The 26,865-nt window shown below is 40.6% G+C and overlaps 1 protein-coding gene across 4 annotated transcripts in view; it reads left to right on the top strand.

The window, feature by feature from the left end:
• UTRN (utrophin) overlaps positions 1 to 26,865 on the top strand; it is a 370,439-nt gene that overhangs the window by 44,515 nt on the left and 299,059 nt on the right. For all 4 annotated transcript variants that reach the window (XM_065835372.2, XM_065835371.2, XM_065835373.2 and 1 more), the window contains one exon: positions 15,246 to 15,307. In XM_065835372.2, the coding sequence (XP_065691444.2) occupies positions 15,246 to 15,307 (62 nt within the window). The remainder of the gene's footprint in view (positions 1 to 15,245; positions 15,308 to 26,865) is intronic.

Consider the following 26,865-nt stretch of genomic DNA (forward strand, 5'->3'; position numbering starts at 1 on the left):
TCCTTTCTGCTGTCCTTTGGTTTAGAGATTGACATGATCCAGATGATGAACTTGTGTCATAGACTTGGAGATGACACAATAAATACAAACATCCATGTTTTGTCCTTGCTCACTCTTAATCTTTTGCAATTCTTCTTCCTCTCCCAAGAATAATTGTCCTCACATTCTGCTTTCTTGTATGGCTTTGTCCACTTTACTAAAGGTAGAGAATAGGAGGTAGAAATTCATTGTTTTCTGGAAGATGTAATTATTATTTTTTTTTTCCATAATGTTACTGTCCAGGAGGTACAGCAAGTACAGCTTGGCTCCTGGAGTTCTGGGTCACCTTCTCGTACTCCCTTACTGAAGCCAAATTACATTCTGCATTTGAAGGGTGAGAAGGCTGGTAGTCACCCTTCGTTGCCGTTCCTTTTTGCAGCCATGTAAATACTTGAGGAATAACAGTGAAGCATTGTGACATGAATAGAAAGAGCAGAACAACATGATTCTGCTTATAGACAAGACTAAAGCTTCTGAGCTTTTATTTATTTTTTGACAAGTTGTTGTTGTTTTCTTTGTATACTGATCTCTGCAGGACTGGAGACAAACCTCTTGCATGTAGAAGGTTATAATTAAAGGCACCAAAATTCAAGCTAGCATAACAGGTCTTAGTCATGTTAATTCTTTTGAGAGCAGAAATCTTCACATATATTCCTTTTTCTAACCTTCTTCAACACTCTGGTGATTCTTCCTTTACACTCTTTCCTTTCACACAGTTTTCATTTGTCATCTACAAAATTCAGGGGTTATGCTTCTGAATAAACTGAAGTCTCCAAAAGTTGTTGCATGAAACCAGTCATGGCAGTTCATGGTTGGACTGAAAAGATGCCGCAGGATGAAGCTAGAAAGCTGGATGCTAGTCCATACTGCCTTTTTAGCACTTGCAGAGGCCTTGTTAGCTGGGCTGTGCAACTTTTAGGGGGATGATAGCAGTATTTAGTAGAATAACTATTAGAAAGGGAAGACTGTGTAGCTTCTAGCCACACGAGTTGCTCTTCAAATGTGAATTTTCATTTCCAAACCTATTGGACAGTGATAAGGTTTCTTGTGCTCTTAGAGCAAGTAGCAGATAGATAGATGATTGTCACATCCAAAATGCACTTGGTCCAGCTGTGCTGGTTCACAGGCAGGTGTGTAGTCAGAAGAATTCTTTCCTTGCCACTTTGATGTGGTAGGCTTCTTGAATACTTGGATTTTGTAAATGATCCTACTTGTGCCACAGGTTGGTTGTATGTGTCAGCAGTGGACAATCTGAAATATGAGCAGTGTATTGCAGCTTTCTCTGTGATGCTTCAGACAGCTATGTGCAGGTGTTCATATGCACTTCCATGCACCGTTACTACTGTTTCCCATTTCCTTGCTCCTTTGCAGCTTAAAAAGTTCTATTTCCTTTTTCACTGCTGCTTTGGTTGTATGTTCTGGTTAACGAAACACTCTAACTTTTAATGAGTAGCCTTAAATGTGGAAAATTAGAAATTGGAGGTGAGAGATCTTCAGATGTTTCTATCTAATCCATATTATGTGAGTTAAACTTCTTTATCATTGTAGTTGTATTTCACCCTGTTCATACCACTTGTTCTTTCTGTGATGGTAATGTTTTTAAATAGATCAGAAATAATTATCTTCCTTTTATTACTTCTGTTAAAGTGTTACTTCTGTTTGCATAACATGAAGAGTGTGAAAGGTGTTGGGGTTTTTTGTTTGTTTGTTTTTATTTTTTAAAATATTTTTTAAACTACTGAGCTTTGTTGTTTGCCATAAGTGCATCATTTTATCAAGACTTTGAAATCTGAAATTCTTATAAACATGTATGAAGTTCATTTGTTATAGGAGCTTTCTCAGAGAAGTGCAAACACGTGCTAAATATATATCAAGTTTCTCTTAACCCCATTGAGGAACCACATAAGAGTTTTGCTTTTCTTTGGTAAAGAGCCAGTCTTTTTGCATACTTCTGGGATTGCATCCCTGCCTCCTCCCCATGTCCTTTCTCTCCCTCATCTGACCCTTCACCTCTGGGCAATTACATATTCATCCAGACCCTTTGCAACCTGCTCAGATGTGTGGGAGCAATTGGGCTTTGGTTCCTCAGAGCTGGCTGATACTTGAGGGTGTTCACATGGGCAGATCTGAAGAGGCTAAAGTATGTCTGGCTCTTGGAGGAGCCCAGGATGTGCAGATAAGGTGCAAACAGCCATCCTCAGGCTGGAATATCGTACTGAACACTGCCTTCAAGCACAGCTTTTGTTCTAGCTGTGCTTATACCATGTATTTCTTTTGGGACATCTGGGAAATGATTGTTCAGTACTAATTATTTGTAGTAAGAAACATTATTTGGTGCTACTTGCAAATAATTTTTCTGTCTAGGTTGAGGGTGTAAAAGCCTTTGAAGTAATTTCCCCCTTGCACTATGTGACCCTGGATGATCTTGTGCTGATGTTTTCTGGGGTGGGGGTTAAGTGCTGATATTACTTTTAATCCAGTATGACACTGGAAAGACTTATATATTTTTATTGATTGAAATATCTCAGACCAAATGCCATGAGTTTCAAGGTAAGTCTTTGAATTGAGAAAATGACCATTTTGTATTATATCAAATACTTTTGTCTGCTACAGAGGTTGTATTTTGCTGTGATGTATAACCTCCCTTTCTTACTGGCAGAGAGAGTTCCTCTGCCATGTAGTTATAGTCTTTTCCTCAAAATAAGTGAATTAAGCCAGAAAAAACTTTTCTTTGACACAGCTTTGGCTGTGCCAGAGGAAGTTTTATATTAGTGATGTCCGTGCACATTTTTCGTATACCAAACCCATGTAATAGTGCCAGCAAAACTCAACAGTATATATCTAAGTTTAGATGCTGACTTATGCCCAGTGGTGGTAAAAACTTCTTTTCAGACTAAACCTCAGTGTTTCTTCATGTGTTGTGTGCTGGTTTTCATTTTGGAGGTCATTCAAAGATACAAGGACCTTCTGTTTGGGGGGATTTCTAACCACTTGATTTGAAAACGTTGTGTAGTCAAGTCAAAGTTGCATCGCAGATTTGGTTTCAAAAGGTCTTGAACACTTTTACTGAACTAGGCTCTTAATCTTCTGTGTTGACTGTTTCAACATCGAAATTGATCCGATGAACTGGTTTATGTTACTTGGATCTCTTCAGCCTGGGTATTTGGAGTCACAGTTCTTGTGGGATTTAGCAGTGGTCACTCAGGGGAGCAGGTTACCATAAGGAGGGCTGTGCTGGGTTTAGTCTGGCATGGTACCTGTGGTGGTGTCTACAACTAGATACCCTGTGCTTTTACTTCTTCCATAAGCACACCTTCAGTGATGCTTCCTCTAATATACCTTACTTGCCAGTGGTTTGCAGTTCGAGGATTTCTTCAGCATAAATTATATCTTTCTTTTAGTGGACTTTTCATTCCATGAGCTTGTATCTGCTTTTTCAGTCTACTTATACTAGTGCCCTCATCTGCCTTGCTTTCACTGTTGTTACCATTATTAGTTTTGGTACTTAGGCTAGCAATATCAGGCTGCAAATTCCAGCCTCAGTGAGGCATAGACAGCACCTGTTCTGCTGCAGGGACATTGACCTTCAGCAAAAAGGAGAGTTGAGGACTTGAAGCTCTTGAGCTGCCTCAGCTGCTCACTGAGCAAGAACTGTGAATCCTGACCCACGTGGTGCCTGACTCCTCAGCACTGCGAAGGTGCGCAAGAACCCTTTCCGAAAATGTACCCAAGACAGGATTACACCTGTGAGTATGACTGATATACTGGACTGGTTGCTGGAGGCAGCAATAAGAATCTGACTTGTAATTATCTGCTTTTATTAGGTGCTATTTCTTTTGTATAGGCAGTTTCTAGGGAGGTAAAGGTGACGTGTCTATTCTGAATTTTACATGCCCTCACAAAACCATCTGATGTGTTAGTGACAGTACTCAAACCCTACATTTACACAGGTTCCATCACAGTCCACTTAAAAATTGGTCATTAAATAATGAAAGTACAGGGATTGGGATGTGTACATGTAATCATTTGACTAAACAATTGGATGCTGAAATCCCTTGGCTCAGGTTCTGCAAAAGGCTTGACAGACTTTGAACTTGGTTGCTCTCCTTTTGACTGGTCCATTTCTGTATCTTGTCCCATTTTGATCATACTTCTTGGAGTAGAAAGTCTTCAGTGGCTTACTTGATTGCATAAATACCTATTTTAATGCATTTCAGATATTTATTCTGCAATTGTCAAACAGAATTTTATGTACTTTCAGAGCAGCTAGTTAGGGAAAGGGGTTCGAATTTGAGACCTAATTAATTACTAAACTAGGGAAGAAAACGTGAGTTTAATTAGGATAAAGGATTAGCAGTGCCTCGACCTACTGCTGTTCTGATCAGATGACAAAATTAAATTCTCCTGTTTGCCAGAAGACACGAGAAGGGACCATTCATAATACTTCACTCCAGTTTCTCCATTATTTTTTTCCTCATTAAGGTGTGTCACTAAATACAAAAGTTAGATAGGACACCTTTATGTCCGTGTTTCTTCTTGTCTCTAGAGAAATAGCAATTTCTGGATGGAGAGGGTGCTCAAAGCTTTGTTTAGCATCACATTTTTCTGCTCAAAGTTTCCCCCTTTCCTAGTGGTGTGATAGTTCTTTCCTTGGCCACCAAAGGAATGTGACTGGGAAATGAAATATTAATTTTATCTCAAGAAATGGACTTACCTTTCACTTAATCTTCCTCACTAGGGCTGGGTGACAGTACAAAACAGTTAACTTACTTTGCGTAGGTTCTGTGAAGCTAAAAGCAGGTTAGCTTACGGTGATAATTTTTGTAGTTAACTTGCTGGAGTACTTTAGGGATAGAAATGAGAGTGTTTGGCATGGTTTGTGCTAACAGACACTTTAGATTTAAATCATTCAGTCATTCAATCATTTTGCTTGCTTCTCCTTTATGTTTAGAGCACCGCTATACCATGTGAATTTTAAGGGCTTCCTCTAAACCTACATTTCAGGTTTCATTCTAGTAATTACAAAGGTTAATAGACTGAGGTAAATAATTTACAGGCATCGGCATGGCTGAACCTTGACAAAATAATGGAATAGCTAATGAAACTCAAACTTAGCCTGTCTGTAAACAAAACAAACAATTTATGCTTTTTAAAAATGTTATTTACCTATTGATTTCTCTAAAGACTGAGCTCCACTTTGCTGTTGAGATCAGTTTGCAACAGTTTGAGTTGGGGAATACTTTGTATCTGGGCTTGCTCCCCGCCCTGCTTCTGCCTTCCAAGCCTTGCCTGCCCAGGGATTTGTCTGAGTAACATGGCTTGGTGTGAGTCTTGGTTGTAAAGAACTGAATGTGTTTTGTCTTGGTTACAATTTGGCCACAGAAGAGCTTAGAAGCTCCCCAGGATGTTGTCTGTTCAGTGAAAGTGTGTTAGTGAACAGCTTCTCAGCAAGTGGCTTAATGAGCTGTAGAGACTGGCAAGTTTGTGAAACAGGAGCTTGCTTCCTTTCTCTTCCAGTCTTTTTTTTTTTTTTTTTTTTTTTTTTTTTCTTTTACCATGAGCATGCCGCGTGTTCTTGGACCTGCTCCTGCCTACTCAGTGCTGCTGAGGTCATACCTGGAATACTTGGTTCAATTCTGGGCTCCCCAGTACAGAAGAGACATAAGCTGGAGTGAGGCCAGCAGAGAACCACTAAGATGATGAATGGGCTGGAACATTTATCCTATGAGCAAAGGCTGAGAGAGCTGGGATTGTTCAGCCTGGAGAAGAGAAGTGTCAGGGGGATGCTACCAAAGTTTATAAAACCTGAAGGGAGGGTGCAAAGATGGTGGAGCCAGGCTCTTCTGAACAGTGCCTAGTGACAGGACAAGAGGAAATGGGCACAAACTAAAAAACAGGAAATTCCACTTATACTTAAATGAATAACACAGGTTGCCCAGAGAGGTTGTGGAGTTTCTGTCCTTGCAGATGTTCCAAGCCTGACTGGACATGGCCCTGGGCAACCAGCTCTGACTGGGGGTGTTGGACCAGACAAATGATCTCCACAGGTGCCTTCTGACCTCTGTAGTGCTGTACTTCCTGTGAAAACACTTCACAAAAGTTTACTAAACTTCTTAGGAGCAATGCAAAGAGTGATGGATTCATATGGGTAGTGAAGTTTGCATAATACTTGCAAGATGGCTTGAGGCATTTGTATGAAAGTGCTAGAATACTTTTATTGCAATGATTATAAAGTTACAAAATTGTGTATACAAAAGGTAAACTATACATGTTCATTGTGTGTTTTTTTTAGGGGATATAGAAATCTTGTCCCACATGACAAAGAGTTTTATCGCTTTTAAAAAGACACTTTGCTGATCTCTTTTCTTAATTTCTGAGTTAATTACTGTGGAAATTTTAAATTATTTACTAGTTACCTTCCATAAGTGAAATAGAATTGCTTGTGTGCTTTTTTTCCCCCCGAAGACTAGATTTCTAAATATCAGAGATTTAAGGCAGTCAAACTTGGAAGACTAATACCCTGAGTGTGCATAACTCAACTGCTAAAGTTGCTGTGTTATGAATGTGTTATATACTGGAGTGCTAGGAAAGATTTAAATTCCGTGGGGTTATAAATTCCATTTGCTTATAAATAACTCTAGTCTGCATGCTGCTCTCACCGAAATGGCACCTATATGGTCCCTATTGAGAGGTACTTAGTTAACTTGCAGAAATGTTTGAATAGCATTTATGTAAATTTAAAAATATGCTAACAACATATACTTTTTTGAAATCTGTTGATTAATGTATTTTCATGAGGAAAGTAGGATGCTCTGATTATGCTTGTCTCTCCATTTTTTTTCCCCCTGCAAAAATGGTCCAATTTTGATTAAGTAGTGGGAAATTTAATCTAATTTTCATGTCATAAAGCTAATTAAATAGTACAGGTTGAGTGAAAAATCAATGGCTGGATGAAGAAGAGGCCCTGAATGCAGTGCCTCCACTAAAGAAGAAATTCCAAAAAAAAAAAAAAAAAAGTGTAGGTGTCTTTTGTGCTGCCTGGTAGGTGGCCAGAGTCTGCATGTGAGGTACAACCTGAGGCATACACAGCTAGCTATGACCTACCTGTACCTTGTGTGCTGGGATGAGGTGGGACCTTGCAGTGAGAAGTCAGAGAAGTCATGAGAAGGAGCTGACACTGGTTCTGTACTAATATATAAGAAGCCAAGCATTATTAATCTGCTTCATGGGAAACTGGAGCCACGTAATGATATGTAGGAACCAGGTATTGCTAGTTTACATCTCAGGAACTGGCTTCCATTTGTGTGGGGAAAAGCTGTTGACATTGAGGGGTTTAGAGCAGGAAAGATGCTAGACTGTGGTAGAAGGAGATTTGGGACAGAGTGAGGAGAGATGGTGGAATAATCTGGGGAGAAGCTGGGCAGCTCTGAAGCTATGGATCAGGAAAGCTTTTGATATTTTCGAGTGAAAAGACAGAGAACAAAGGATGAGAAGGATTTTGGATTTGCAGACTTCGGGTTTTTGGAAAAGAAAGATAGGAAAACCTCTGGTTGAACAGAGTTGGGATAAAAAAGAGACTCTGGAACATGAAGGGGTACAAGTTCATTCAATGTTGTGAATAAGATCTTTGCAGACTGCCATTGTCTTTACCTGTCTGTCACAAAGAACAAAATAATTTCTCTGGTCTGGTGGTGTTTTTAATTATGTGAAATGTGACGGCTTGTCCTTATTGCACATAGCAAGTCAGCCTTCTCAGCCTGATACAGATTTGGAGCTCTGGCTCCAAGCATGGAATATGTTGTGTAATTGTTTCCTACATGTTCCATCTCTAACAGTACCTGCAAGAAGTTCTCTGTGATATTGCTGCATTTCCTTATGCCACACCATGTTTCCAGTCAATTATGAAAACTTTTGAAAAAGCTCACTCCTATGTGTAAGGTTTCTTTTAAGCGAGTTTGCCACAGAGTATGACATAATCATATGTGGAAAACAATGTTATGTCTTTTGTACTGTGAACATTGTCTCCTGAAGATGTTCAAACAAGGTTGTTTGTGATATCTGCCTGATTTGAAGCTGTGCCATACCTAGCCAAGAGAGGTACTTGCATATATACAGTTTATGGCTTGGCTTCCTTCTCTGGCCAAACAATATTGCTTCCTTGGGCCTGGGCAGGGTCTCTGACATCTGTTGTGTGTCTGCTTCCTTCTGGTATGCAGATGGGCTTTTTGTGGGGACAGGAGATTAAGTTAGATGATCACAATGATCCCTCTGACTTCGTATTTTGCGAATCATGGTCACAAATGCAAGTGAACCTAATAATAGCTCTAATTTGGGAAGAGAAAAAAGAGCAGATGGCTAACACCAACTTCTGGAAAGTGATTTTTTTTTTCTTTGTAACCATTCAGACATGCAAAGATCTAATCTGTGTTCATAAAAAACAAAATCAAAAACAAAGCAAAACAAACCCTCGAAACCCCAAACACCTCCGCAACCCCCTAAAACACAAAAAACCCCAAAGCAAACAAAAAACCCCCAATCCCTCAAAACAAAACAAAACCCAAACCAACCCTAAAAAACCCTAACAAACAAAATCCCAAACAAAAACAAACTAAAACCCTGAACAAAACAAACTCAAACAAACAAAAAGAAACCCAAACCTGAGATGTAGTTCATCTGGTTTGCAATTCCTGCCTTTTATTTCTGTCTGTAGATTTACTCTTTCTTAAGTGCCTTCCAGTTTGTGTGCTTAGAAATGTCTTAATTGCCAGATTTTTGGCAGGAGTTATCAGTCTTTCATTTTCCATGTTCTGGTTTTGTTGGTTGGGTCCTCGGGGGGAGGGGGTGATAAGAGCATCCTCCTCTCCTTGTGGGTGAAGTTTGTCTTTTAGTGTCTAGAGGGCATATATAATCCAATCCACTCTCCGTTGTCAAAGGGGTATTTGTGACACTTTTATTTCAGTTTCTTTTTTCCACAGTGCACTTACTGACAGCTGAAACCTATTTTTTTAACCAAAAATTTTGAAGAAACTTCTCCCACTCCAAACTCTGGTCCATGATCACTGGTGGTTTGTGATGTATATGCCCGAACATATGCGTATGGCACACACAGGCTTCCCAGGGCTGTCCTGCACTGGGAGCTGGTGCTGGTTGGTTTGACTGAATGTTAGGGAGCTACTGGAGTGAAATGTGGGGTTCTCAGGCTCTGGTGACTTTCTGTAGCAGCCCCATGTAGGTGTCAGGACACTTTGCCCTCAGTTCTTGGTTTTGCATTGTTGTCCCATGAAAACAGCAGGTCACTGGCTGAGCAGCGTGGGTTGTCGAGCCTGGTGCTGAGGCATTATTTCTGTCTCCGAGGGCTTGCTGTTGTTCTCTCTGGTTTCCTTTTTAACACCATTCCAATGCGCTGAGACTGGCAGCATGGCGTGTTAGATTACTTTTGCTGGGAAGTATGGCAACAGCTATTTTAATATTGCTTCAGCTGTGGGGATGCTTTCTTCTAAGTTATCAGTTGCTGGGGGATTTTTTTATTGTGAAGTCAATACAATTTAGCTTAGATCCACAGCACACTTCAGTGAGAACCAGGAAGGTTCCTCATTACTTGTCGATGGTGTCTTCTGTTGGGAAACACCAGGAAACACCAGGGAGTGGATTATTAGGGGGTTTTTAGTGGTGGTGTTCTTTTTTTTTTTTTGCTTTTTAAGTAATACTTGTATTTTTTAGTTTGGTGTATACACAGAATTTACAATTTGGGGAACTGCAAGAATTTACAATTTGGGGAATGGCATTTTGTGCAGCTGTTGCTGTAGGCAGGTATCTTTTTTTTTTTTTTTTTTTTGTTAGAGACACTATTTAGTATAACTTTTTGCTCAACTGGTGAAATTTTGTGGAAGGAGGAAGAATGAAGGAAAACTTAATGCTCACCGGTGACTGCAGAAAGTAAAAACTCATTGTAAAGGTGAAAGCTTACAAGTGAATTACTTGTTGCTGGAGCCATTTGTTCTATCATGATGTTGCAAGAGGAGAGAGGATCTGCAGAATAATCTTAGCTTTTGCTTTCTGTTTCTTAAAAAAAAAATCCAAGCACCCTCCCTCCTAAAAAAAGTCCAACTCAACCCAAAACCTCAGAGCTCCTGATAAAAATTTTTCTATGTTAATGAAGTCAGGGTCCAGTAGTCCCAATGAGCATTATAGGTTCTTCTGTGAGCTCTGTGGTCATGAACTCTGGTGCTTTGTGGCTTGCTTGGCTTTTTTTTTTTTTTTTTTTTTTTTTTTTTTTTTTTTTGCCTCTTGCTAAGGGGAATAAAAACCACACTGGTTTCCATCCTCAAATTTTAGATGCTTATTTTGTGTCTTTTTATATATGAATGAGCCTGACAGAGTTTGAAAAAAAGATAGTTATTTTCAAAATGGCTTTTCTATGCAGAAGAATCCTGCACCCAAGAATACAACACTCTTTCCTCTCTTTCTGTTAATGCTGTCAGTGTTTCAGATGGGTGCTAGTCCTGGGTGGGGCAGTTTCTAAGATAGATACTCTTGTTTGCCTAGGGCTTAGGTTAAGGGATGTTTCTAACTTTGTTACATTCCAAATGTTTTAATTGAAGCCCACAGGCTAATTCCTTCTTTTATTTCTAAATTCCTTTGCTGAGAACTTAAATAATGAGGTGGGGAAGGCAAATTTAAGTCTTAAAATATGAGACAGCCCTTGGTAACTTGTGCTGGAATGGCTGGGCAGTTTCTGTATTTTATTTGCCAATCCAGTCTGTACACTTCTCCAGGGCATTTTCATTGTAGTGCTGCTCTGCCAGCTGTTTTGGGTGTGATAACTTCTGTCTTTCAAAAACTAAATAACACAGTTCTGTCATGTAAGCATGCGAGGTGTTTTGGGGGAATAAGAAAGCTGGCTTTCAGTATGAAGCAGAGGTTGAGTAAAGGGCAAACCACAATCCAGTGAAGCTTTTGTTTTTACCTCTATTTTTAGATCATTTAGATTCCTTTTTGCTCCTGAACATGATATGCACAAAGTAACACACTGGACTTCAACTGTGGTTTCAAAGTGCTCCAATAAAATTAAGGGACATTGTTGAGGATGACGGGGGTACATAAGGCTATACAAGTGGCTGTTGGGGGCAGCTGAATGCCAGGGTCCAGGCTGGGCATCTGATCAGAGGAGCTGGTGGGTTTGGGCGTACTCTAGTTGCATGGACATATACATCATGCTTTATAACAGAAACAGGCTTCAGCAAACAAGCATCCCGGATAGGAAGCTTTCATTCTCCCTGTTGTCATCACAGGAGATTAATTCTGTGTGTGTGTGTTTAGGTTTCTTTTTATTTCCTCTTAAAGGAACACACTGTTCTGACACGGGCTGTTATAAGTCCATTAAGTGTCTGGAGGGCAGGCAGAGCCATACTGACCAGAGGAAATGGTCAGTAGGTGATGAAGCAGAATTTGGCCCTGAGTCAGTCCTTGACTTTTATTGTCAGGCTGTGGCAGTGTGAAAAGAAACACAAATGTTTTGGTGACTTGCTGAATTTGTTTCTCACTGGGCTATGACTTGCTGACATTTTTAATGTGTTGTGTGAGAAGCTGACTGGTTGGAGAACCATGTGCTTTGCCTTTTTTTGCCCTTTTTTTCTTTTTTTTTTTTTTGTCTGAATGTGTCTAATTTGTCATCCAAATCATAATGACAATCTCCAGGGGTTAGCTTTACGGACCCATAGGAATCTAAAGAAAATAAATTTTGAGGGATAAAATAACTTGGCACTGTTGTTAACAAAGCATTAGCATTTCAGTTATGAATTTCTTTCCAGGGCTTTATAGCCAAAAGCTTGACATCAACCGTAACTATAATGACCAATTACACAAATCCTGGTTTCAGAGGCTTTTATAAAGGAAACATGAAAGCAGAGCCTGATGGTGCAAATATCATCTATGGGTTTTATAACTGAGCAGGATGTTTTGGGAAGATGGGTGTTGTGAGTGTTCTGATTCCCTTTTTAACTGAAATAGAAATGATGCTCTGGTACTGAAGAGATAATAAGGGTACATACATTCATATTCTTTCATATTCTAAGTAACTAAGTAGCTTGTGTTTGTCAAAGTAATGTGGTTTTTTGTTTGTTAATTGTGGATGTGTGTGTTCCATGCTGTGTTGTATGTAGTGGTGGTGTCTTGTTGTGTGTGTTTGTTGTTTTTGTTTGTTTGGGTTGTTTTGTTTTTGTTTTTATTTTTCCTCACTAGGAAATCCTCTTTTTGAAAAGAGGGAAAAGGGGCTGGTTTTTTTAGTAAATGTCATGTATGCTACCACAGCAGACATAGGGGGACCAGTTACACAAACTGGACCTGAGGTCTCAGGGGAGCAAGGTCTGCTGCTGGAGGCCTGGCAGGCTGGAGCTGGTGTAACGCTGAGAAGAGGTCACCTCTTGCCATGCCTGTGCCTGCGTCCCCCAAGACTGGGGTGTGTAGAACTCCTAGCGCACAGGATTTGTAGGTCCATGACCCTTTTCTTAACTATTGTAATCCTTTTACATAGTCAATACAAATATTTTTGTCCTCTCTTCGTGCTTTGCCTTTATCATCTTAAGGAGTAAGCACGTTAAAGCAATGTGAGACCTCAAACTTTGGGGTTATTCTCGATTCTCATAGAAGCTTAAGGAAGGAAAAAGGCAGATTGAGCCTTCGGAAAGCATTCTGGTACATAAGGTATGTGCTTGGGGGTGTTGGCAGAAAAGGGGCAGAGGTTACTGAATGATATTTAAAGACCAAAGGATGTTTAAATCTCAATACATTCAATACAAATAGTATTTGCAATTAATGGAAAACATTATCAGGAGTTGGACAGAGCCCGGTGTTGAGTTGTGTAGAACACTAGCTTCTTGGTCCAACAGTGGCCGTTAATAATCTAGTGTATTCCTGTCTCCTAAAAACAAAACAAAACTTGGGGGGAAAAAAATAGAGTAAATATATTTAGTATATTTGGAGTTTAAATCTTGACCCTGTCAGTCTCCTGTGAGGTGGGTAGTTGTCATTGAGTATCCTTCTAGTAGAGCCTATCTGTCTTTGGCAGTGTGCTCTCTTTCACTGAGGGAAAAGAGCAGGTTTAATGAGATCTTTTAGGTAATTGTATTCTCCTGGAACACCACCATGAATTTCAACAACATGTTTTAAGCATGGCTTGCTCTTCATGCACTGTAGGTATCTTGAAGCTCTTGCAGAAAAATCTCTTTGTGCATTGGGCCATCTTTTATTTCTGTTTGAGGTCTAGGTGTGACTTAGGAGCAGGCTGTGTTGGATCAGCTTTAGATGGCAAAGAAGAGAAGCACAGAAGGATGAAACGATGGCTGCTGGCTGCCATGTTGCAGCAGACGTGCACTCTTGGACATGCTGAAAGCAGGTTTTTCAGCCATAGCCTGAAAGGAGACCAGAACTGAGGATTTATTTTAAATTGACATGAATGTTTTCATAAAGCTTATTAAATCTTGTAACTGTTGTCACAATCTTATTGGTCTCTTACACATATCGTGTCTTCTCTGGACCAAGCCTTAGCCCATATTCCTTGTTCATGTCTGTTGTGTAAAAAGCCACCTGGTCACTTGCTCCAGTGCCCCAGTAGCCTGTGGGTAACAGGTCTGTGACTAGATTTTAGACATGAATGTGATCACTTTCAGGTGCATGCTGGACAAGAAAGGGGAAATTTTGAGGCTGCATACCAAAGGAATATTCTCGTAGTCTTCTGTGACCTTTTTTTTTTTTTTTTTTTTTTAGTAAACATCTGGGTTTTGTAGGTACAACTTCACTGTACAACAGTCTCAATTGCTGCTGTCTGAGGTGCAGTGTCTTTTAAGTGATGCCTTTTAATCATAATCTGATTTATTTTCAGACTGTATAATATTTTTTTCCTTTTCATGATTTTACAAAGTAGAACATCTGAGTTTCAATGTAGTTTTCTTTGTGGTTTCATCTTTGTGCCAGGGCAGGTGGTCAGAACAACATGCTTTGTTGTGGTAAGGGTCTTGGAAAAATCAGTGCCAGCTGCCATCAAGAGGTTCTGCAAAAGAGCATCCAGGGCAGCAGAGTGCTGTGGATACCTGAAGTATATCTCTGGGCTGGTCTTTCAAGAAGCCTGTAGAGTCTTGAAGGCCTTTTGGATGTTATGGTCCAGGCTGCAGCTGACAAACTGAGTCTGCCCAGTGGAAGGCACTGCCTGCCTTGGCTGTGTTCTGCTGCATAGATTTGGAGGTTAAAGCCTTTCACAGACTGGCTGCAGCAAGCAGGCCTGAAAATCCATGGTGGGCCAAACTTCCTTTGCCTGGTATGTGGTCAGCAGTGCGGGTGATGGGGCATAGTCTTGCCCTCAGCACTGCCCAGTGCAGTTACACAAGAGGTGTCCTGTGATACAGGCAGAGCTGTGCTAGATGCAGCTCAGCCTGGTTTAGTGGCACAGACTCTCTAAAATTGCAGGTGACTCTCAAATGGTTTCCTTAACCTGGGAAACAATCTTCCCTCTGTACAGCTGGAGGCTACTGCTTCTCCCTCTGCTTTGATATGTAGGTGCTCTCTTGTCCTGATTCCTTGTCCTGGTGGGTCCTTCCAGCTGTCTCCTAGTCCCTAGGTGGTGGTACTTCAATGCCACACCAGCAGGTGCTTGCCTAGCTGCTGAATCCTTCCCGTGTACTGGGTGAACTGACTGTGACTAATCACTAATGTGGTTCCTAACCCAGGTGTGAAACCAGGCTGAGGGTGGGTGAGTGCTTCAAGGTTTGTCCCGGCAGCTTTTCTACTTCGGGTGCCGTGTATGGAAGGAAGCTGTTACCTGCATCAGAAGCTTGAATAAGGACCTCAGCAGCTTTTGGTGTCATGCATCCAGGCAAAGTGTGTTGACAAAGTCTGACAGAAAGGTTATGTTTTCATAGGTTGCTTTTCACCAACTAGGAAGCCTGTGAATTTAATGCATCATTATCCTGCTCAGGAAGTGCTGAGAGGCTGATTCTAATGCAAAGGAGATGCCCAGGTTGCTAGTGCAGTTGAAACATTTGCGTGATTCTGCAAGTATGGAAGTTTTGTAGAGGTTTGAACAGCTTTGTTGACAGATTAGACAAAAAAGTCACCCGCTGAATTGGGATTGTGTTTAATAACACCTGTTATGAACAATCAAATATTAAGAAGAATGCATTTTCATTCGTTGTTCTCTTATTTTCTCTCTTCAGATGAACACAATGATGTACAGAAAAAGACCTTTACAAAATGGATAAATGCTCGGTTTTCCAAGGTAATATTTGGTTTGAAAGTACTTCTTTATTTTGTTTGATTCACTACTTAGAACAATGTTGGTTAAATATACTTTGCTCTTACTCTTGTAGAATACTCTTAGTAAAATGTCAAAATATGTAATGAAAACAGATAAAATACTGCGATGTTTGTTCCCTTTCTGTTTCCCCATGCACATAAATATTTGATACTACATGTCTTGTTTAAGAAAAAAATTGAAAGATTCTCTTTGTTAATACATTAAAATAGTTATTTGTATGATGGTGTCTGTTTGGGTTTTAGTTCTCTTACTGTACGCAGTTTATTTCTGCATGCCGTTTTCTGAGGGCTTTACAGCAGATTTTGAACCCTAGTCACTGTGTTTACTCTCAGTGCTGCTGAGTCAGCTTTACTCATCCAAAATTCTCTCCAAGCCTTCAGTTGAGACCACCTGGTGTTGCTACTTAAGTCTTGACTGTGAAATTTGGTATAATTGCATGCCCGTTTTGAATTTTCCTCAGCTCTCATGCCGTGCGTTTCTTGTTTTAATTCTCTTTACTGACTTGAAACTTACTGAGGATCTTGTTTTGAGTTTTAGAATGAGAAGGAGGTCGTGGTTGCTTTGGGATGCTATTTTAGAGCCTACTTATTCTACTGTTACGTTGAAAGTGAAAAATGACACTTTGCCCAGGAGCATGGTGACTGTGGGAAGTTTCCCTACCTTATGGTTTGAATGTGTAAAGGAACCTGGACTATTATCAGAGAAAACTCATGGTTTTTTTTCTATCCAGTATGGTGCTGCAAGTGGGAGAACTACTAGTTTGTACCCCGCTAATAAAAAGCGACATGCATGTGAAATCCTGAAAGCAGACATAAATATAGAAGGAAGGGTGTGTGTGTGTATGGGAGTAGTGTTGGTGTTGGTTTGCTTTTCTTTTTAAATAAAGCGATGACAGTGCTGTAGCAATGAATGGCTGCCTCTGGAGCGCTGCCCTTCTGAAGTTCTTGGTCAGCAATGTAAGAAATTTCTACCTTCCTTCCCTTCCTGTGCAACGGGACACTGGGCAATGCAAGGCTTGTGGCCTTGGTTGATTCACTTTGACTTAGGTTTGTTTTGGCTGGAAGCTGATATCCTGTACTCTTCATCCAATACATTCTTGGCTAGTTTGTGCTTTAGGGGAGGAGTGTGTATTATATGAACTGGTTACTCTATGCTCTGACTTTGACTGCTGCCCAGAGGAAAGATGGTCCTGCAGGAGGAGGGGTAGGCAGGGCAGGATCATGTAAAGAGTGAGAATGTGGTGAAAAGGAAGGCCTGTTCGCATAGACTTACGCTGGCATAAAGATGGCACGAACACGGAAATGACAGTGATACTGAGAACGTACTGTGTGACTTGTTTGTATGTGTTATGTGCATTGTATTGAAATAGATTAAATTGTTTTCAGTTTTTATACTTGTACACCCATAGATATATTTTATGAAGTGGCTTTTCCTTTTATACTATGTGTTCAGACAGATCCTACTCAGATCCTGGGTTTCCCTGCCGCAGGGTATGGTCAAATACTTGTTGGATTTGAAGTAACTCTGATTTCATGGCCCATTACACCACCCAAAGCTACAAAAACTATGTTGATGATTAAAGAAACTTGTATAAAAGGACATATTCCCGACTACTGCATGTCCAGTTCAGGCTTGAGCATAGCTAGTGTGCCATGACAAGATGCAGATTTATGAAGACTGGCATGTTCAGATTGCAAGGAAATTGCTGGTGTTAAGTAGAAATTACCTCATGTAATAAAGTCTAGTTTCAACTGTACCTTGAAAATGTAAAGAGATTGACTTCAGTCTTATTGAATTTTTTGCATTTACCAAGTCATTTGGCTTGTTGAAAATTCTTTTTCTGTGAACTATATTGATTCAGCTGCTTAGTAGGATAGAGAGATTTTTAGAGACTGGGTTAATGCAATCTGACTTATTTTGCAGAAAACAAAATGGTAACTGAGGAATTTTGTATGGAATTGCAAATTTCATCTAAGAATTTTACTTGTATTTCCACTTTAATTATATTTCAGTTGCCCTTCATTTAAACACATAAATAAAAAGGAAGCAGTTGAGCTTCTGTAAACTAGTTTGGCATAAAACCCAAAAATTGTAGAATTGCAATTGCAGTATGTACTCAAAATTGCTGAACTTGATTTAAATCAATTCTATAGGGCTTTACAGAGGATCTAGAAAGAGAACGATGTCTTTCCCTTCTCTCATCTGAGAATAGGTAGATGAATGAAACACGGTATCTTAAGGGTGCTGTGAGGTACCCATATCTGTTTCGGGCACCTATTCGATGAGGTGTAAGTTCTCGCTGTAGTCCACAGCACATAACTTCTGTTTGTGCTCTTCATTTGAACTGTGCTAGAACTAAATGCATCTTATTTGCACATATTTTTTGAAATGAAGACACAAGCACATTTAAAGTGAGTTGAGTCTTAAGGTCAATAAATGTACTCAGCCAAGCCTCAGTGCATGCTGTAGAAATCTTTACCTAAGCAGAGCAATCCGCACTACAGCTTACAACCCTATGGTGGTTGTGTAGTAAGGATATTTGTGAAAATTAAAGATAATAAGAATTACTAGATAGTCTATTTTACCGAGCTTTAACCATTAGGGAAGTTTGCATTCAAATACATACTGACACTGAGCATTTCAGTGTGTCTATTTTAAGCCACGTGATGTTTTTCCTTGTTGTATGTCTAATTTCAAGAGTCAGATTTAGCTGTCTCCCTGTGATATAGCCCACTAATTAAGGCATCTAGTTGTGTGGACAGTGTATGCTTTTTAAACTCTGTACAATTGTGCGTTCTATCCTTTTCTTTTTTTAATCCCTTTATTCCTTTCTATCCTATTTTCATTAATACATACCAGTTTATAAGTAGTAATGGTTATATTTTTGGAACACCTTTCTGCAATGCAAGAGTACTATCATCTGTGTTTGCACCCACTACAAATAAGTATCAGAAGTAGCTCCTATTTTCAGTGCCCAATCTGAGAGTTGGTTAGATTATCCAGAGCATTTGACATTTCTGTAATATCTTCATGTAAACCAGATCTCTTGTTGAGTCTTATGTCAGAGCTCAGAGGATGCATCTCTTCTGCAAACTCAAGCAAATAATCTAAAATGTCTAGCTGGTTTTCAGATGGCGTTTGATCAGCATAGAGAAGAGACTTCAAGAAGATGGTGCCGCTGTTAGCCAAGACTGGATTTAGTGATCTAAGAACATCTCTTCATCTGGCACACAGTGATTACCTGTAAAATTGTGCTTTAAATGATTCTGTTTAGTTCCAGGGCAACTCTTGGCTAAAAGTAGGGTTTGAATTCAGGCCCACAGGGCGGCTTACTGCTCCATTAGCCATATATTATTTGTTACACATAGGTAAAAGGGGACTAAACAAAAATTTTGCAATCCAGACTAGTTTTGACTTTTTCGAACTCTAAATAGTTTCAATCTGTATCTATTTTTGTATGGCATATCAGCAGACCTGACACTTCTAGATCATCATACAGACCTGTGACACTGCAGCTGATAATTATGTAGCCTAGTGGCTGGAGACTTGCACTCACATCTCTACAAGGTTTCTAGAAAACTTGATAGGCGTGTTGAGGGATTCAGGAGTTTTGTGTCCCGCTTTAGTGCCTGCAAGTGCATTTTTTTCTACCATGTTTTCTTTACTTTCTTTACTCCTACTTTCTGACCTTGTTTGTTTTCCTACCTCACTTACTATTACACCTTCTCAGGTCAGAAAGCTTGCTTACACAGCAAATCCCAGTGAATCTGGACTTCTGATCGCCCTACCTATTTCATTCTCACTTCCTTGTCACTTAGTTGTTTACCCAGCAAGACCCAGTTTTTCTTGTTATAGCTCCAGACCTACTCTGTCTGTCCTTCCTTTCCTCTTCTCCCACTCTACATCTCCTCACCTTCCCAGCCCTTACAGGATTTAATGCTTCTGTGGTTGGTCCTATTTTTGCACCTCTGTTTAAGCTATTCTAGTCCTCTCTAAGCAGTCCTAGCTCCCTCTTTATGTCCTTACAGGAGTCACTCATTGCTGGCTTTCGTGTTCCCATTTTCTAAGGTACTTCTTTTCCAGGTTTGCTTTCAGATTGGTTGCTCTTCTCTTCACTATTCTTGAACTTGGCAGGTAGGACACAGAATCAGCACAAGAAACATGATGCCTGAACTCTTAATTTAGATTCATGGAGTCACAACCCATCAGAGCTTAGTGCTGTCACTCTAGCGGAAGTTCATAGATCCAACATGGGCAAACTGATCCTCTTCCTTTTCCCCAAAGAATCATATCTTAATTACATTTAAGAAGTTTTCCCACAGAGACAGCAAAACCACTTTATTGCTAGGAAGGTTGTGCTCTGCAAAAAGAACATAAAACTCCTGATATGTTTATGCTATTGAGTGAAAATGAGACTGGATTTCCCCACCCTTCCAGACATAAGTCTTGGGTACAGATGGCTGTTGAATGGAGCCAGCTGGGAGCTTTGTTCGAAGGTGTCAGGAACTGTAGCCAAAGCCCTTGCATGCCTGAGAGCTGCACCACCATTCTTTTGTCATGTACTCCTGTATCTTTCCAATCCAAGTTGTCAATTTCATTCTTCTTCGATGCAGAAGCCTTGTCCAGTCTTATTTCTTCCTTTGCAGCATTCTTGTTGCATCTATTTCTGTGATCCTGATCCTCCAGGTCCTGTGCTGGTCCCCTGACCAACAGCTGCAGAACTGGCAGGGCTTGGAGCTCAGACCTGCCAGTGTGGGTAAAGCCAGACCTCCCATGCTTTTACAGCATCTTAAGCATGCTCCAGCTCTTCAGCCTTCCCAAATGCATTTCAGTGTAGGGCTAAAGAGCAAAGAAGAGGCTGAGGTGCAGCTTGTGAGCAGACTGTGCCCTCCAGGGCTGAGCACCAGGTTAGAAGGCAAGTGCTCAGTGCTCAGGGTCCTGGTGGATCCCCTCCCTGGAAGGGACAGCAAATAAAGATGACAGAAGACAGGGCAGCAGGCAAACTGGTGAGCTGTACTTGAAGTGCTTTTTGGTGTGGTGGCCTTATATGCATCTTAAAATTAAAGAAGCTCCTCTCTCATTATACCAAGCATTAATTAATTTGCTGACTGCAAAGTCTTGTCTAGTTTCCTAGGTGGTGTGCTGTATAGATCTCTTCCACCATTTTTGCTCCTTAGTTTCCTCCCTTCCTCTAAGGGTTTTTTTTTACTGTAATAGTAAGTATCAGACCCCATATTTCTAAAGATATTTTGCTGCTTCACTGCTGTCTCTTAGCAAATGTGATAAATCTTTTTAAAGACAAAAGCATACCTATTCAAGGTAATTAATTTCACATGACCTGAGATACCTGAGGCAAAAGACATTTCAGAAGGGATTTTCTTTTGGGAAGGAGAATGATGGAGTTTAATGTATTAGGCATGCAAGAAGAGAGATCAAAAAGGCAATTAGGCAATTTTATCTGTCCGAGGAGATATCACCTAAGATGGTCTGCAATCTTTTTTTTTTTTTCAGTTCAGTTTTTGTGGTACAAGCAAGGAAATACTTGACCAGTGGTAAAATTTTTTGAGTCTAATTGCTCCTACTGTTTTCCACTGCTGAATTAAACTGTAAAATGTAACTTCAGTCGAAGATAACCAAAGCTTATAAAAAATTTGGCCATAATCTGAGGAACAACCTGGGTGGAAAAACTAGCCTTGAAAAATTCAATTTTTAGTCTAATTTTTTTTTCTCTTAACTGGATCACTTAGTCCCTCCTTCAGCAAAGAGGTCAAATAAGATGTTAATTAACCAAGATGCAGGAAAATAAATATTTTCTTTTCTAATAGGTTATGAGATACATTAAGGATGACCAATTTATAGCTTAGAAGCAATAATGCATAGCAGTTCACAATCTCTCTCAGGTTTAGCTACAGTGTGAGAACTGTGAGTTTTTTGCCTTCCTCTCAACTGCTGCTGTTTTTGACTCTAAGAACAGGCTATGGGCAGCATCTCCGTTGCTGGAATTCAAAGCTTGTTAAAGTAATGTGGATTGTAATTACTGCTAATTTTGGTTAGGGCTTTGCGATAGTTTGATTCACGGTCTTATCTTCCCAGTTGTTGGAGTGTTCGTGTGGCCGTGTCAGGCACTAGAGCTGAACCTGGTAGAGGCACTGAAACAAATCTGTCCCTTTACCTGTTAATCACTAATGAACACAATAGTCAACCTAGTTAGAAGGAAATTTTTCTTAAGTAACCAAGTTACCATCTGAAGTCAACTGGCTTAAGAAAAGGAAAGAAAAAAAAAAAAGAGAGAGGGAGAGAAAGAAAAAAATATAACCTTCCAGTCATAACAGGAGAAAAAACTCAGTGATAAGCAGTATGGTCCCAACAGCCTCTGCTGGTGATGATACATAATGAGGCTTAATTGCAAGCAAAGGTTAGTACTGTCACATTAAGCACATTATAATAATGGAGGCTTAAGTAAGTGCAATGTAAATACACTGGCGAGAAAAAAAAGACCCCCAGAGACTTGCTGATGCCTTATGTTTGTTTTGCTGCCTTGCTAGGTCTAATATTTGCTTTTATATGTTTTTCTTCCTTCTATCATGTTGTCAGTCAAGTATTTGAGGTGTTCTGTGGATTAAGCTATGTTTAGCTTTTCAGCTTTGCTTCTACTTAAACTCATGTCTGTCACCTAATTGAATCAAACTTTCTGGTATATTTTAGGAATGAACCTTATTTTTTTTCACGGTTAGTCTGAAGTTTTAAGTAGCTATTTAGTTGTTAGTAATTATTTTATTTTTAAGTACTAGTAGTGATATTTGATTTCATTTATATGGCGTTTTCCTCTTGTGGTTCTAACTTTTTATTTCTTTTTTATTTGGTATTTAAATTCATAGTTTAAGTAGTACTGTCATGTAGAGATGTCACAACTACTAAGGCATATCTAGTATAGAGTAGAGCTTACATAACTAAAATACATCTGTCGCAATACAGCTAGTATTTATGTATGCTCTCCTATAACTCCTGCATGTCAGTGGAAGGAGAATGGAAAAAAAAAAGTACCACATTTTAATAAAAATACTTCTGTAAACAATGACTATGATCTTAAATTAGAAACGGGCAGGATTATTTGTTGACGTAGTTGTTTACTTTCTGAAATGACCTTTTTGCTTTCTGAATTGTTTCCCACATTGAGTCCCCATGTACTGGCCCCATGATGTAGCAGCACTTGATATATTTCATACTCTGTGTTGGTCATGCTAAAGTGTAGTTCTTCCTCCTTGTGTTGTTTGTAATTGAGTTTAAACTAAGTATGTGGTTACCATGAGCTCCCTAGGAATATTCTCGAATGTTGCAAATGGTTTATGTTCTAGTTTAAGTGCCCAACTGGATCAATATTCCCCCCCTTTTCAGGAAAATGGGGAAAGGCCTCTTTGCAGCTCTACTACCATTTTGACCTATTTACTGAGCATCTCATTTTTAACCAACAGGTGACCATTTGTGATGTCTAATAATTAACAAAACACAACTCTGACCTTCATATAAGCGACACTGGAAGATCAGAAGGATCTGTTGGAAAACCAAGATTTACTGCTTCCTCTATCCTTCCAGGGTGTTTTGATGTTTCTGAGGTAGCAGATGATCTAAATTGCAACTAGGACTTTTCACTGCTCTGAGCAGCCAGACCTCGTCTGCTGCATTCCCTCGGTGGCTGGTAAAGGTCATACATATGCTCTTACAAGATGTGTTACTTCCCTGGTGACAGCCAGTGTCCATTTCTGTGAAACTGAGAGGATCTTTCATCCTCTTTTCAATGTCATCACTACGAGGTCTGAATCAGTATCACTGAGGAGGATGTGAAATGAAGGTGGCTTATCTCTTACTCCCAAATATCTTTGGCACTCATTTATTGGAAAAGAGTTAGGTCTAATAATGTATCTTCAATAGTTATCGATTTAAAGAACATGTGAATTCTCTGCTGTGGGTAACTATGATATAAGAGAAAGCTGCGTGTTTCTAGTTAAGTAATTAGATAGACATTAAAACTTTTTGTTAACTTTGCATATGATTTCATAAACAGTATACAAAGAGAATAAATAGCTGTGATAAAATTATAAAGAATAGCTTGTTTGTTTGTTTTTTAAAGAGGCTTTGTCTTACTGAGAATTTATGACTCCTTTCAATTATAACTTGGATCAATTTGATACAGTTTCCCATTAGTAATAAGGGATATTCTACTGTAAAATGTATTCAAGGAAGATTGCTGCTTTGCAGCTGTATGTGGCTTCAGTAGAACAAACTGTAAGTGTTGATGGCTGGTCTTTATACTGTTGGTAGCATTGGGTGACTCAAAAAAATATCTGGTCCGGATTTCATTTATATCTTCCTCTATTTCCTGGGGACACTTTCGGGCAAGGAGGGCGGATGATTTCTGCACAGTCATATTGGCTGGCCTGGATGAACCTTCTTTGCAAGTAATCCTAGATGCACACAAGGAAGTGTGAATCATCCTCTTAAACCTGATCCAGGTGGAGAGGTTGGGAGGCAGCCAGCAGGCATCAGAGTGGTGGCTGCTGCTGTGAGAGGAGATCCCTGTGCATGGGTTCTCCTTTCCAAATGGTGCTGCTCTCTCACTGGAATGTGCAAAACCAATGCCTGTACTGACTGGTCTTGCTACATACGGCTAGCATCTGGTCTCCAGTGCAAAGATCATTCAGAAACTGTTACGTCTGTTGCTCCATGAGAGATGAATCAACAGAAAAAGTATTTTCTGCTGTGGATAACTAACACAAGTTCTTCTTTGTCCCTCCCCTCCCCTACTCATGTTAGCACAAAGGCTGAAGCCAAAATGTTTGTGGGAATAAATGTAACATGGTGGATTGAGTGTGGTTCTGGTCCTTGTGTATGAGCCTCGTGGTGGATAACAAATCAGCCACCACGCAAATTTCATAAGACCACAGGCAGGTCTGACCTCAGCCTATGTACTGCCTCCAGCTTTTATTTCTGTACTTTCTCTTGCTGTGCCTTTCTTTTCCTTTCCTCTTCCCCTATTCTTATGCCTGTTACAATGTATCAGCTCCTTTCCTTCTGTCAGTGCCAGTTTAAAGCATTGGGGAACCAACATGACCTCTTTCTACGTGAAGTCTAATTATGGTTTTTGTCTGTCTTATCAAACCCTTGTTGCTACTACAGCAACTCTATATGTGCAGCTCTGCTAGCAAAGCCCTCTTGGGCAGGCTGAGGGAAAGAGTTTTCTGCCAGTGCTTTTTTGCTGTTCCAGCAAACATCAGCAAAGTTGAGGCAAAACTACCGTCTGTTAACAGATAAGTTCAGCGAGGGGGATGTGACTGCTTTACACCTTGAACCCACACAGTTCTCCTGGTACACAGTGTGCCCCTGCCTGTCCTTTATATTATCTTTGTAGTATAAGCTGGATCCTAATTTTGTCTTTGCTTCATATTTGTACAGTGCTTAGCACAAGGTACGCTGTTCTTTAAGTATTTGCCACTGCAGCTGTGACCAGCCATTTGCCCTTGCTGAAGGGCTCAGTGTGGTTTGTCACTGTCACTCTTCTAAGGCAAATACTTAAATTTCTTGATCCATTATGCTCAGTGATGAATGGCTTCTCCTTATGGGATGCTAGTGGAGGCTGAACTTCAATTTCTAAGTGTGTAGAAAGTGAGTAAAATCTTGTGGGTATTGAAAAGGAGAAATTTAGGTTGGCTGAGTGTACTGCATATCAGGCAGGACTCTACAGAGAGAGACGCTTTTTATATACTGCAGATCTGTTTGCTTATTTGTGTATCTGTGCATACGGAGTTCTTCAGAAGGTCAGGTTGCTTTCTGGATGTCAAGTGAGGATGGGTGTGAGCAGGGTTGGCGGGGAAAGCAAATTGCAGATCCCTGTGCCTTACCCTGCAAGGTGGGAGAGGACTTCTACCCTCCTTCAGTACTCCCACTGCAGCACACCAGTCTGCTCCAGAACAGCACTGGTCCCAGTGCTGCCTGTTCTACCCAGTGCAGCTCAGGGTAGTGCTGTCCACACAGGGCCTGTCAGCTGCCACACAGTGGGTCAGAGCCAGGGCTTGGGGTGGTCCTGGCCCAGCTGGTTTGGATTAGACTCTGTCAGTAGAAGCACAGGTCCAGCCTTAGTGGTTGGTGCTGTGACTCCCAGATTGCCTTTCTACTGCCACAGCGACCTCCTCAGTGGGCTCAGTAGTGGGTCCCACATGCAAAGACATGGGGCTCTGCATCCGTTTTCTCATGAGGAGATGATGGTGATGGCAGCGGTCTGGCCTGGCTCTGAGCTGGCCTGTGCCTGGTGCAGGAGGGCACGCAGAGCTGTCCTGCCAGCATTGCCCCAGAACTCTTCCTTGTCCTTCCATGGGGAAGGGATGTTGGGGACCATCCCTTGGGCTGCCATTTTATAAAACTCTTTTCCATGTGCTTTCTAAGGTTAATAAACTTCACAGGTCATACAGCTGTCAGAAGCTGGGATACAGAGCTGATCTTTCTGAAGAAAGAAAGTAAAAGACCTTCTGAAACACAGCGTGTTGCTATCTAACTGAATCCCAGGAAAGCCGGGCAGCGTCCAGCTGCATGGTGCACTGGCAGATGGAGCAGTGATGTTCCTGATTTCAGATCATGTGGCTTGGGATAGCACATCATTTGTGCAAATGTGTGTCCAGGTGTGAGGAAAATGCCTGGGTGGGAGGAGGCAGCATGAGCAGAGGAGGGTGCAGCACACACACAGTCTCTGTTTCCATTGCGACAGCAATGCTGTGGGCTGGCTCTGTGCCCTGATGTGACAGCCAGGGCTGCTTGGGTGGCTGCTGCCACCAGGTGCCTGCATGTCCCTCAGGTGGGTGTGGGAAGCTGGACGAGCAAGTTTCCAGCCTTTCTGATGGGTGTGCAGCAGTGGAGGGTGGTGATGGGCTTGGTGGGGTGGGTGCTTTAGCCCTTTCTTAGCCAACTTCAGTCATCCTGCATGTGCAGAAGTGCTTCCTTCCCACAGATAAAGTTTTGCTGGACTTCAGTAAGCACAGAAGCATCACATGTAGCTGTGTCTCTGTTTTGAGAATAGTAGATACTTTAATAAACCAAGAAAGAGTAGCTCAGATTGCAGAAATAATTTAATACTCTCCTGCTGACTCTTTTAACTGGCAGCAAGATGCAGTGCTCTGGTGGCCAGTGAAATGGAAAAAACATTCTCCTGAGAAAGAAAATCTGAATTATTTCCACCATGACAGCAGAGTGCGTTGCATGGGACTGGAATGTACTGTAACCCATTGAAATGAATGACTGAAAGCAGGAAGCTTGTTTTTGTGCATGTGAAGTTAACGGATGGGAAACAGAGAAAATAGGCTATATGCTCTCGATACCCTTGTTGCGTTGTATTAAATGAGACATCTTTCTGCTTTTTCAGCAGATCTAAATCCCTTAAAAAAACCCCAAAAAACAACAAACCAAACGGAAAGCAACAAAACAAACTTCTAGACCTAAAGCAACAAATTTATTGAGGTCATACAGCTATAACA

This window comes from Patagioenas fasciata, chromosome 3, assembly GCF_037038585.1.
Source record: "Patagioenas fasciata isolate bPatFas1 chromosome 3, bPatFas1.hap1, whole genome shotgun sequence".
NCBI classification, from domain to species: domain Eukaryota; kingdom Metazoa; phylum Chordata; class Aves; order Columbiformes; family Columbidae; genus Patagioenas; species Patagioenas fasciata.